General features: G+C 40.9%; 1 protein-coding gene across 8 annotated transcripts in view; it reads right to left on the bottom strand.

Moving 5' to 3' along the window:
* Positions 1-12,996, bottom strand: part of TTLL5 (tubulin tyrosine ligase like 5) — a 123,692-nt gene that overhangs the window by 107,815 nt on the left and 2,881 nt on the right. For 7 of the 8 annotated variants that reach the window (XR_010999913.1, XR_010999914.1, XM_068192795.1 and 4 more), the window contains exons 2-8: positions 11,933-12,042; positions 10,069-10,151; positions 9,200-9,306; positions 8,483-8,613; positions 7,833-7,915; positions 5,419-5,488; positions 5,040-5,124 (exon numbers count right to left, since the gene is read on the bottom strand). Coding sequence is in view for 6 of the 8 variants with exons in the window: in XM_068192795.1 (XP_068048896.1) it covers positions 5,040-5,124; positions 5,419-5,488; positions 7,833-7,915; positions 8,483-8,613; positions 9,200-9,306; positions 10,069-10,151; positions 11,933-12,042 (669 nt within the window). In the remaining 2 variants the exon portion in view is untranslated. Of the gene's footprint in view, positions 1-5,039; positions 5,125-5,418; positions 5,489-7,832; positions 7,916-8,482; positions 8,614-9,199; positions 9,307-10,068; positions 10,152-11,101; positions 11,236-11,932; positions 12,043-12,996 lie in introns of those variants that run through there. The other variant, XM_068192796.1, reaches the window with a different exon arrangement.

Below are 12,996 nucleotides of genomic sequence, written 5' to 3' on the forward strand. Positions count from 1 at the left end.
ATGCAGAAACAAATGAGCTGCACTCCCTAAGCAGCAGAGGCTACTGGGCAGGGGGATGGGGCTACTGCAACTGGCTCAGCCAGCTCTGGCCTACGCACAGCCTGTGAGCTAATGTGAATTCCTTGGCTCAAAGCACATACCTGAATTCTTTGAAAACCACAGGAATCCAGCACAGAAATGGTGAATAGCCCAGAGGAGCCAGTGTCAATTAGGAAGCCAGGCCACTGAAGGAAGGGTGTCACTAGGCTGGAGTGGTGTGAGCTCAGGTGGCAGCATGGCAGCTAGTGGCAGGTGCTACAAAGCCCAGCAGTCCAACCCCAGAGCGAACCCTTGTGTCCCACTGGAAAGTTCCCCCAAGCTGCTGCCCTTTGCAAAAACATTTGGGTTTCAGATCAGTTTTCCTTCTTTTTCACTAACCTATTTTTCAAATTCAGTGGTATTTCAAATTCAGTGGAACTTGTCTGAATGACAAGTTCCTGATGGTCTACAACCCCTTCCAGCTATTCAAGCTCAAAAATAGGGCTGTCTAAATGTGGTTTAGGAGAAAAAGCAGTCTATCGAGAAGTCTCCCCAAAACAAGGAGCCATTTCACTATGAATTCCCCACACCATGCGTCAAGCCCTCATCACACCTGCAGGCACCAAGCAAGAGAGGTCCACCAGGCTCCTTTCTGTCACACGGAAGAAGAAGAAGAAGTTAGGAGAGAAAACTAGCAAAACAGGGAAGGCTTATGAACAGCACAAGCTATTCCTGGTCTTATGTTCTCTTCAGCTGTACTTCAGGCACAAGTCAGGCTTGTTATTCCCCACTTACATGACTGCCCCTCCAAAAACCAGCATAATCCACCAATTCAGCAGTTGACTCTAAGTGAAGCCTTGGGACTCCCACATAACTGGGCTTGGTTAGTCACCTTCAAAAGCATGTCAAAGTTTGTAATTAAGACTGTGGTTTATTAACAATGTACCTCTTATTCAAACTAAGATATAAAAGATATGCCAATAAATATATTACACTGCCTGTTCTGGAAATCTCAGATAAATAAAACTACCGAGATTTTTAATGTATGATCAGATAACAGAGTTATACCCTCAGGCAAACCTGGACCAAGCTTGCCCTGATAATCTCATTTTCCAAACCTGTATCTTTAATGCAAAGGTCCCAGCTACAATTCTCCAGGCTGTGATCACAGACAACCAATCTACATTATAATTGTCTTTTCTAGTACAAAGTTACTAAATATCTGCCAATTTAACAGATGTATGGCAGCACATTGTGTTTATTTTTTATATGCACTAGAAAAGTGTTCAATACACATTTCAATCCAACAGGAGGATCTTAAGTCACCCAGTGCTGCTTTGTCTTATGCACAGCTTCAGTCTTGTTTCAAGCCTCAAGTGAGACAGGAAAATCCCCACCCCACTCCCTCCAAACAGATCACTGAATATCTCCAAATTAATCTACTAGCAGCGTTCCTTCTAAAGGTGCACCAGGCACAAAATATGCAAGGAGTTTTGATAGAGTTTGAGGAAGGCATGACTAGAAAAGCTGTATTGTAATAAAAGATAAAACCACAGCACATTCACTGATACCACTCTTAATAACTCTCCAGAAGTCTGACAGTTGACTCTGTTCACTTGAGGCTCTGTCCCCTTCTACAGCTTATTCCACAGGAGTGGGGTGGAAATAACTAGAAAAGGAACCTACTCAACATGAGTGCTTCCTACATTCTACTCAGTGGTCTTTCAGAGGATAAATAAAAAAAAAAACCTAAACAAAAAACTCAAAACCAAAACAAAAACCACACAAACAAAAAAAAAAAAAACAAACAAAAAACCCCCGAAAAGCATTTTGAAGTCACTATTTTCCTGAAAAACTGCATTAAAAAAAATAAAAAAGAGAGAGAGAGAACTTTGGCATGGGCAAACCACATAGTTATTTATGCATAGTAATAGCATAACAGCTGAAAGCTTTGTTACACACATCTGGGTACATACCCTTCCTATATCCTTCAGATAAAAATTGGAAAGTGAAATAGAAGGTACAAAAATGTCGCATCCACAATCTCTTACTTCTCCTCAGCTCTGAAGCTTCAAATTCCACTCTAGATCATGTCATGACAAGTCTAGCTGTGCCAGAAGAAACAAGGCCTAAGGAAATACCCAGTCAAACATCACAAATGTTTGTTATACCAAGTCTGTTCCTTGTAAAGATCATTACATCTTATGGTTTCCTCATAGCACTCCTTTTCTGGTAGAGGCCACCAAGTTTACCAAAACAGTCAGGCTCCTCTTGGAATATGCAAAGCATAACACTAGAGAGGAACATGACCTTTCAAGACAAAGAAAATGGAAACAAAAAATTAAAACACCAAGCTAGGTCATCCTTACTACACTTCAGAGACCATCTGCCTTAAGAAAGCAAATTCAAAATATGGAAGCCACCATAGTACACCACAAGCACTAGCTGAGGTTCCAAAACCAGTCTGCTTTGTTCTGCTGGTATTTTTCACCTTGGATTGCTTTTATACTACCTTTGATTCCAGGTCCTGACATTACCTCCCAGTTCTCTGCTAGAAATTGTTTCTACCCTTAAGCAGCATGCTTTTTGTTTTTTGTTTTTTTTTTTTTTTTCCTTAAGCAAAGTATTAAAAGCAGCTTCTACTCCCCAAGGTTAAAATATTTCCCTACCCCTGCAGAGCTAAACTTTTGTCTCAGCTTTAAACCAAAGCATTACACTATGTGAGGCAATACAACGGTCTCTCCCGGCACATAACTCACACGAAAATGAATGGCAAAACAGCTAAATAGGAAGCCATAATCCAGTAACTCCAGGTTCCTTACCTCTCACCAACCGAATCTGCAAATGCAGGGTTATGGGGAAAACACAAATTGCTACAACTGAAGACCACTAGTGCCATCTGGAGGCCACCCAGAACAGCCCACCTAAAGTTTTATCAGCCGCTGCTCACCTTGAACCTTGTCCTCCAAGGAGAGCTTACCAGCACTTGCAGCATGTACATACCAGCTATACAGCCACAGTAGATGGGAAAAATTTAAGGATAATTAAAGATACTGTCTGCAATAAACGTACAGCTATCATAAGAGAGCATTCAACTACAAGTCTTCAGCCACAGCTGACACTTCAGCTGAAACTGCTCAGTGGGCTGTTGAAGTTTAGTAACAGAATCAGAGCTACTCCCCATAGCTCAGATATCTCTCTTGGAAGAGAGATAACAGCTCATTGTTTTCATTTCCTCTACACCTCTTCCATAGTTGTACTGGTAGAGCAGACCATACCACAAAGCAGCATTCAGATACCAAGTGCCACATTTAGTCTCCATATACTATCTACCTCTCACAGAAAGCTGAAGGATGGGATACTATTTGAAAGAAAAGAAAACTTTAATTAGTAATACTGTGGTGTCCTGTAGACATATGTTCCACTTGTCATGTGTCGAGACCATGGGCACCAGATTTGATTATAACTTAAACAAATGGACTCTAAACACGTGTAAAACTGCTCAGGATTTCAGAACATTGAAAAGTAATTTGCAAGTATTGCTGACAGATGGGCATGGAAGACTGAGAGTCCGGAATTGTTGAGACTGGCATTTCTGAATGGATACCCAGATATGCACTTCCACATTCTTACCCTCAAGCAAAATATATTACTCTACTGGCAAGAATGCACACTTATCCTCAGAATAGAACACTTGTGTTTATACAGATAGATTTTCCCAGAAGTAAACTCCTTTGTTACAAGATCAGCAGAACCACTTTTAAGATATTAATGATGGTGCAAATCCTATTTTTGAAGGCCTGCTATGTACTGCCCATCCTGAGAACATGCTGGAGTTCTACACTATCTTGATTCCTTCTTCACTTTCCAAAAACATGCAATTATTAGTAGCTAACAATTCACCTGCCAGTTCCCAAGAGAAAAGTCTTGCATGTCTGGCAGGTTTAAGGCTCCCTTTCTGAAGTGAAATAGTTGTTAAGCTTTCCACTTATGAAGACCAGCTTCCCCCTTCTGCCTCCTTTTAGGGGAAAATGCGTTCACATTGTCTTTGCAGGCAGCGGCCCATCACAACACACCTGAAGGGTGTTCATCAGTTTAACAGATATTTCTTGTGGGGTCATTATTTATGTATTCTTTGGGATTCCTTATCTTCTTGAGACAAAGATAATTTGGATTCAGTATCTACCCAAGTCAAAGCATGAACCCTAGAGATATTCTGAATACATCAGATGTGCTTGTAAGACAGATACGATATTACTTAAAACTGTTCCTGAAGACAGTTGCGTGGTGCTCTTTTCTCAAACATCACTACAGTTTAAATTCTGATCTGTTGGGAATTCAGAGAGGTAATAGCTTCAAATCCATTAGTTACTACAGACAAATATTTTGCTAAACTTCTGGGACAAAGAAAAACAGGTATTTTTAGTACATGAGTATTGATTCTAGGTGTCTTTCACAATTTACATGCAAAGGAAAATTGTTATCTTGCAAGGTAAAAACAGTGAACTAGCCGAAAACAACTTAGTAGATATTGCAGAAAATACAAATGCTGACCTAAAATTTAGAAGAGTCATTGAAATGAATGAGTCACTGAGCTCATTTATTAACAGGTCTCCAACAACTTTTTTTTAGAGTAAATTTGAGCAAGCTTGGATTCCCTTCCCCTCAGAGAATGAAGAAGAGGCACAAAGGTATCAACAATCCCAAGTTTCAAGAAGAACTCAGCCTTGATAATGAACATACCAGGGACAATCTGTTTGGCCATTTAACCCTCGAGAGTTGAAAATTTGCTTTGTTAATTATACATAAAAACAATAAAATCCCTCACTCAAGATTCTATAATCTATAAGAAGAAACCTGATGGGACACAGCATGATGAAGTATCATCTACTTAAACTCTGCAGAATTCCCTAACTAGTACTTTCCTCATTTTACTATCGTTTCAGGAGTAGAGAGGCAAGCCAAGAAGTGTCTGGATCACCGAGTGCAGGTACACCAAAAACCAAAGACTTCTCCCATACCTGGCCAATCCTTCCTCGTAGAGATAGACAACAAGTGGATCATAGGATGTAACCAGAACATAGAGACGCACATCGAACTTGAAATCTGAAATACAGTTTGCAAGAGTCAGTGACTGTAAATATCTTTCAGACATCATAACTAGTTGAGGAATTTCAACAGACTCTGAGAGCAATAACCCATTATCTGCTTCTGACATAGGTGCCTGAACCTATCCCAGTTGTAAAGCTTCCAGGTTTTAATGAATTCTCTAGTTACATTTGTCTGATGCTAGACCAAGCTAGAGCACTCAATTATTCAACTAAACTCCTCCAAAGGCTGCAGAGATCCTCAGATGCAGGGTTGGGGGAAGGGAGAAAAGCAATTCCTAAGCACACTCACCATCTATGAGCAAGGGATTGCTGATGTAACGAGATACCAAGATGTTGTCTTCCACTACAATTTGGTTCGGCTGCAAAAGAACAGAGAATTTAAGAGTGAAAAAAAAAGTAGATGTAAGGAATAAGAAGAAATTAGATCAAATCCACCATTTTTTCCTGCCTTTCCCTCCTAAAGGAGGTTGGTACAGCCAGCCTATACCAATAACTATGTCAGGGGAAGGAAGAAATAAAACCAAAATGATAAAACATAATTGACACAGCACATGCCACAGCTGACAGCCACCATACACAGAGTATCACTATACAATATCAGAAGGCTTCGACCCATAGAGTAACACCATACCACATCAGAAGGCTTCAAACACCTGCCTTTCTTGTTCTTCAGCCCAACATTTTATACCCCTCCTGTTCATGCATTGCACCTGCGTGCCCTCTGTTCCCTTTGTGGTTGCTCAGTGCACCTGGGCACTCCATGGCTCATTGCTTTCATTGCTGCTCACCTGCTTCTGACAGCTGTACCCATTGGGGATGAGGCTCGGCAGCAGCCCACTCCCAATTACCACAAACTGTGTGCCTACACAGAACTGTCACTCACAACACATTTAAGGTAATTAGATCCTCAAGAGAATGATTACATTGCCAAAAAACCTGCTCATTGAATTTTCCAGTAAAATACTCAGAGTAGCATACAGATTTAACAGCCACATAGCAATGATGTAAAATAGAGAAAAAACCCCCACATCTAAGAACAAACTGTTACTCTGTTTGCTTCTCAAGGGTTTAAGCAAAAAAATGGAGAAGAGGCTTAGAAGACCCAGGATGGAGTAGGTAAATACAGATGGTAAGGAAGTCACAAGTGAAGAAAATTACTTAACTTGTGATCTTTATAACTACATCCTGGGCTGGTATCCAACCTTTTTGACTACCTTCTACTGAGTCTCAGTTCACAGCAGGAGCTCCTGTACCCAAAAGAAGCTACACTTGTAGGTAAGAACAGAAAGCTCAAGCTATGAGAAATACACGTCACAAAGTTATGGGATCTGTTGAAAAAGCTTTTACTTTTTGCTGTATGCAAGGCTCTCTTGTAACTGAGGTTACAAGAGAGTAGCAGAGGCTCTCGGTTTCTTGCACAACACTTTCTTGCCTTCAGTTTGCAGAAGAGGCAAGAGAATCACAGGCTTCTGCCTTTATTCAATTTTGCATCTATTCAGCCACAACACCAGCACCATGAGCAGAAAACCTAAGTATATAAAATGCTTATACAGAATGTGACAGAACAAGCTCAACTTCCCTCAGAATATCACACAGAAGTGACACACTGTTCTATACAGATCAGAGAAATGTAAAGGTTTGTTATTTGTTTGGAGGGGTTATTGTTGTTTTCAAAAACTTTTGTGATGAGATTCTGAAAGACACTCTTTTAACGGCATAACACTGAAGAAAACCGGCCTGTGGGCCAAACTAGCTGCAGTGTTTCTCAAACAGAAATACACAAAGGGATGTTGGTCCCAGAAGGGTATTTTCCCCAGGTCATGGCCACCTGCCATGTGAGCTTGAGCTCATTCCTCCCTTTCAAGCAAAGAAAAAACCGAGTGTAGCTCTGGAAATACTTACCTCATACACTTGGCAAATTGCTCCCTTATTTTATGGGAAATGATCCAAGAAGAGAACAGATGAGGCAGCATGACCCCTTCAGTGCAGGGAAGGCTAAAGGGGTTTGAATGAGTGAAAACAAAATGACTCAACAGTCATTTTGCTGTTGAGTATATTTATTGGAATCCCCTCATGTGTTTGGCTCCAGTTCAGATGTATTTGTTACCTATGACAACCTAACTCCCTACAAAGCCCACAAAGAGCAAAAGGCACTACAACCTGCACATTGATTTCAAAGAACTATCCCCATTACACCTCAGGAAGGACACACTGGCCTTTAGATAACATAGCTTTAAGATTGATACACTTCCTACTCTGTCAAGTTTCATTTAAACTCGTCTTTTCCATGGGGAAGTGTGAGACAAGGGGTCTGTTTGAGGACCGTTTAGGTCACGGAGGGAAACAACTAAGGACAGTTCTGAAAATCTCCACAAGGTCAGCCTAATGTCAGCCACAAAGAGAGCATGAAGCAACACAGCTTCCCAAACTGTCTCAGGGAGTATAAACTTGCTCCTAATAAGCTAAGACTTGAAGGTAGATTGCAAGATGAGCACAGCATAAAAAGAGACTGCTTTTGGTTACACAGCACAGGCCCAGGCAGGCCTTCCAAGCTGCTCAGGGCTGTTGAATTGCTCACCAATGTATGGCTGAAATTGACAGTAAGGCTGTGTCCAGTTAGATGCCTCCATGCCTCTTGCCTGGAAGCCAACATAGTTTTGAAGATACTGTTACTGAAGAACAGTTCTTTTAGTGAACACTTACGTTATTTATCAGGTAGACACCTCGACCTCTGGAAGAGGCCACAGGCTTCACTATCCATGGGCCTCTGTCCTTAGAATAGGTATCTGGTTAAAAAAAAAACAGTACAAGTCTGCAACATTTTCCACTTTGCTTATTAACAGGGGAGCAAGAATCAAGAATGTTGCCTACAGTAAACGCTTTAGAGAACTCCACAAGGAGATCAAAGTCTGCTTTTTCAATGTGTTATTTCACCCCTTTGGAATCACTGCAATTATTACAGCCCCTCCCTGAAGCCCCCCAGAGTGCTCTAATAGATTCATTCTTCTGCCCTATGCCTCCTTTTGGCACTTCTCACTTCAGTACTCCCAGACATTAGGCAGCGATATTGTGAAGCTGATCATCAAGAACACTGTGCACATAAAAACTCCTCCATTTTAGAGTCTTAACCCCACATCAGCTTTTTGAAAACTTACACAGGCATGGAGCAAACAGCACAGTAGAAATTACATACAGAAATCATGTGGACCTTTTCTACTGTCTTCCCAGCTTCCTCTAATTTTGTTACCTCAACCACTGGCATGATCAAAAGGCTAGGGTGTTAAAAATAATTCCCTTCCCCACATATCCCATTATTTTGTTTTATGTCTGGACATCATCAGCCATTCACTTACTGCAGAAGTCCTGGTACTCTGTCGGGAGGATAAAGGTCTGAGGTAAGATATGGAATGTCTTGAACCCATGGGTCAGCTGCATTCGGCAGACATTCTTGTACAGTCTGTCCTTTCGTGTCAGTTCATATGACCTGAAGTCCCAAAACAAGAGACTGCATCTATTTCTTCCCCGACATTACAGCAACCCTTTGTCCTAGTTACTGAAGTATCTGTAGCCTTGTTAGATGTCTAAACCCTAACCTGTCACATGTCTAAACCCTAACTAACTCTCCAGCTTTACTGCCTCTACCTATTATTAGGTATTATTTGGCTGTATTAATATCATTTGTGGCACTTCTTCCAATTCCCAAGACAGACTGAAGCACAGCAATCTGTTATAACGGTGGTTATAAACTGTTTATAACAGTGGTATATAAACTTCAACTGGGGACAAAGGACTATCCCTCTAACTAAAAAATCACAGTCACAAATAATCCATCATCAAATAAAGAAAATAAAATTTTAAATCCAATATTTGGGCTACAGACAACATTTTCATTGATCTACTATTCCCCAAAAACCCCAAAGACCATTAAGAATGAAGACAGCAAGTGGCACTGGCCCAGTCTGTTGGGATTTTATAGTAGCATGTATGCTCTATTTTTCAGGGGCTATCTATGTTCAGATTTTTGCAAATCACCACAATGATGTTTAACAAACATGGTATCAAGGCCTTACCTAGGGAAATGGTTGACTTTCTGAACATCTGTAAGGGAACGCAGCAAGCAAGGCTTCAAGTGTGATCCTGTCCACATGAGATTATAATCATTGCTATTAGGGTGAACCTAAAATGCAACATAAAAAACACCACATACAAAAACACTGAACTAATGAAAAGCAACACCACTTTGTCCCTAGATCTACAAGGCCAAAGCAACTCTAGTCTAAGACAGTCTCCTCTACTATCTCTAATGAAGGGCAACTCCAGCCAAACTGCTACTCTAAGGTATTCCCATGCTGGAAAATAATTTTTTTAAACAAAGTTGTGAGACTTATTGTCATAGATGGTTTAAACACAGTTTGTAAAGCACTTTAAATCTCTTCAGGAAACTTGTCAGATCAATTCTTTAAGTTGTTATTATTTTGAAAAAATCAACCCTACACATCTCTCAAATTGTCATTAGCTGCATACAGGACATTCTTTAGAGCAAGACAGGTGCTAGAAGAGAAGTGTCAAATACTACATCACTACTTCTAAAAGCTTGTAAAGGCTGAGAAATTAGATCCTTCTGATCTTCCCAAGGGTGTGATGCTTTAAAAGAAAAAGAAAAAACACATGACCAAATTTCAGCATTCATTTTCCCCTATTTTTGAAGGCTTAAGACTAATGGGCTCTCCGTTGAGGGAACAAGATGACGTATTTTCAGTCTGACTAGCAGACTACATTAAAAGACAAAAAAAAAAACCTCAAGTGAGGCCACTTCCACAGCAACTTCCTGGTTCTAACCCTGCAGAGTTTAAAAAAAAATTCACAGAAAAAATATCCAAAAACATTATCATCCCCTCCCAGCCCAGCACAAAATCCGACAGAATTTTGCTGCACTCACCTCATGGAATCCATGGGCAGTCAGAATGCTCCGAACCAGCCGGCTGTCTGTCCGCACAATCTTGTAGGACATGTGGAAGTGCTCTGTGAGGAGGCAAAGAGACATGAGATTAGAGTCTGCACCTGGAAGAATAAACCAAAGTCATGCTGCCAAGGAAAAGGACTCAAGACAGTACAGCTGCACTTAATTCACAGAGAGTAGCAGCATATAACAGGCAAAGGGAGATAGGAAATGCCAACATCAGCATCACTCAACTGACTTAACATCAATCCTTAGCTGTAAAACAGTAGTATCACAGAACCCAATCATATAAAAATAAAGCACAGGACAACCTAAAAAATACCCACTTTTTTAACATTCCATTATACAGATTGCTTTGTAAAACTCCAAACATGATTTCAGCTTTCTTCTCTATTCAATATTGGTATTTCTAGCTAAAAGTCATCATGTCTAATGCCTCTCATTGATATGGCTAGCTTATGTGATCACTTTTTAGATTCTGAAAATCCAAAATAAAGTACTGAATATTTGTTTACATCTCATTCACCTGTACCAATCTTCCAACAAATAACTGCAAATACAGTTAAGAAAAAGTAAATAGTACAAGGAAATAAAAACTCACTATGGAAGTAAAAAGTCATAAAAAGAAAGGCAATAGGCAGCCCTGGAGGTATAAGATAAACCAAAAGCAAGTAGGAAGACTAGAAGTCAGTTGTTGTATAAAAGGATATAGCAATCCAAAAAAGAGTTCAAAGACAGTAGAGAAAGAAATTGCAATGCTAGAATACAGAACTGCCTAGAAAAAGCAGTTTACAAATGTATTCAAACTGAGAATAAAAGGGTGAAGATTAAACTTCAGGAAATATGTTCTATCAACAAAAGTAAATCAAAAATCAAGAAGTATCATAATCAGGAACAAGACAAAGCTGGAGGAAATTTAACAAGTTGCTCTATTCAGCAGTAAACTTGTTAAGCCGTGTGAGAAAAAGCAGAAGAGACCCCACGCTGCAGTAAAAATGTGAGTTACAATTACCATCAGCTTCTGGCACCATCCAAGTACATTTGTAACTCACATGAAAAGGATCAGGAGTTTCCACATATAAACCACCTTCTCCACCCCTTACCCCAATGAGCTAGAAGCATTTCTGCTTGGATAGGATATTAGAAACGAAAGCACCAATTACCTAAGAAAGGAAAAAGCAAGAGAACAAAGAAGTGTCAGCACCTTCACAAAAGGAAGCTGAGTACATTTTAGCTTTTCTCCAACTCAGCACATCCAGAATGAGCTCCCAGCTGTACACACCCACAAGTACTAACTTTCAAATCCAAAGTGACTGTTTATAACAACCCAGCCTCTTTAGAGGCTCTCCCTTACTTGACATTACACAGGTGTGGTCTCCCAACTCAAGTGCTGCCAGGAACCATTTTGTTTATGGCCTTCTAGGGGTTGTGAGGCTGTAGACTCAGATTTGTTACTACAGCTTATTATTGTTCAACTGTGGGGCTGACTGCTTTACTTCCCAGTGAAATGCTCTCAAAACTCACTGCAATGATTGATTTTAAGGTCTTAGCTATGGTGAATTTGTATTCTGGTTCTAAGTTCTAGCAAGGCCTCCAAGTTCAATTTGCAAGCAGTTACAACTCAAAATACATCAGGGCCCCGTGGAGGGACAGACACTATCACAAAGACATTATAAGCATTCACCAACGGATTAAGCACTTCTGAATGTCTCAGTGGTCAGAGAGTAGAGAGGATTCTAATTTCCTACTATGTCCTCTTTCCACCACAAAGTGAAGGGACCATCAGGTAAGAGACTTTTACCTCATGCCTTCAAGCTAAAAGCTAGCACATAGTGGCACCCACCTCCAATTAGACGGAGGTAGCTGTCCTTAGCCAGAATGGCTTCAGCATGAAACACCAAGACAGGGACCCGCCTGCAGCCACCACCTGTCCACTTGATACATGGATGACCCCTGAAATGACAAGACAGTGAGTATAAGCAACTGCTGAGCCTCATACATGCAGCAGTTAGTTACAACAACAACAACAGCAATTCTCCATACTTACCCACCTAGCCTGTGGACAGGACATAAGCAAACATGCTGGCGAAAATAGTGGAAGATTAGTGAGGAGGACTGTAAACATGCCTAAATGACTTACAGCTTGGGTGTAGAAAAATACCTGTGACATACTAACTGCTGTTTATGTGCGTTTCACAGGTAGAACATCTGAAGTCAGATGGCACAGCATTGCAACAGATTTCAAGGCACTCTATCGAACATGCTTGAGACTCCTGCCCTATGGTGGGAAAGGTCAAAGCACAGTGGTAAAATACACCTGCAAGAATCCCTGAAAAATGAGCAGCAGCTTCAGCGATTCTCTAGCAAGGACCAAGCTCCACAGTGATTGCCTCTGCTTGCTGCTTTGGGGATCCCCCAGTGAGCAAGGTAATGAAAAGAAATTGACTCTTTGCTTTTCAGACGCAGTTTTGTGGTTGTGCCTAAGCCCTGCCTGCTCTGACTCAACACACACACATGCTAGGCATCTGTGGTGGTTCCAGGTTGCACCCTGGCTAGATGCCAGGCACCCACCAAAGCTGCTCCATCATTCCCTTCCACAGCTGGACAGGTGAAAAAAAAATTACCAAAAGACTTATGAGTTATGAGCAGAGAGGGATCACTCACCAATTACAGTCACAGGCAAAAGAGACTCAATTTGTGGAAATTAATTGAACTTATTACCAATCAATATCAGAGCAGGATAATGAGAAGTAGATCAAATCTTAAAAATGCCCTTCCCCCACCCCTCTCTCCTTCCCAGGCTTAACTTTATTCCTGAATCTCTACCTCCTTCCCCTCGGCAGTGCAGGGAAATGTGGAATGGAGGTTACAGCCAGTTCAACACGTGTTGTTTCTGCCATTGCTTCC

Source organism: Anomalospiza imberbis, chromosome 6 (assembly GCF_031753505.1).
Source record: "Anomalospiza imberbis isolate Cuckoo-Finch-1a 21T00152 chromosome 6, ASM3175350v1, whole genome shotgun sequence".
NCBI lineage: Eukaryota > Metazoa > Chordata > Aves > Passeriformes > Viduidae > Anomalospiza > Anomalospiza imberbis.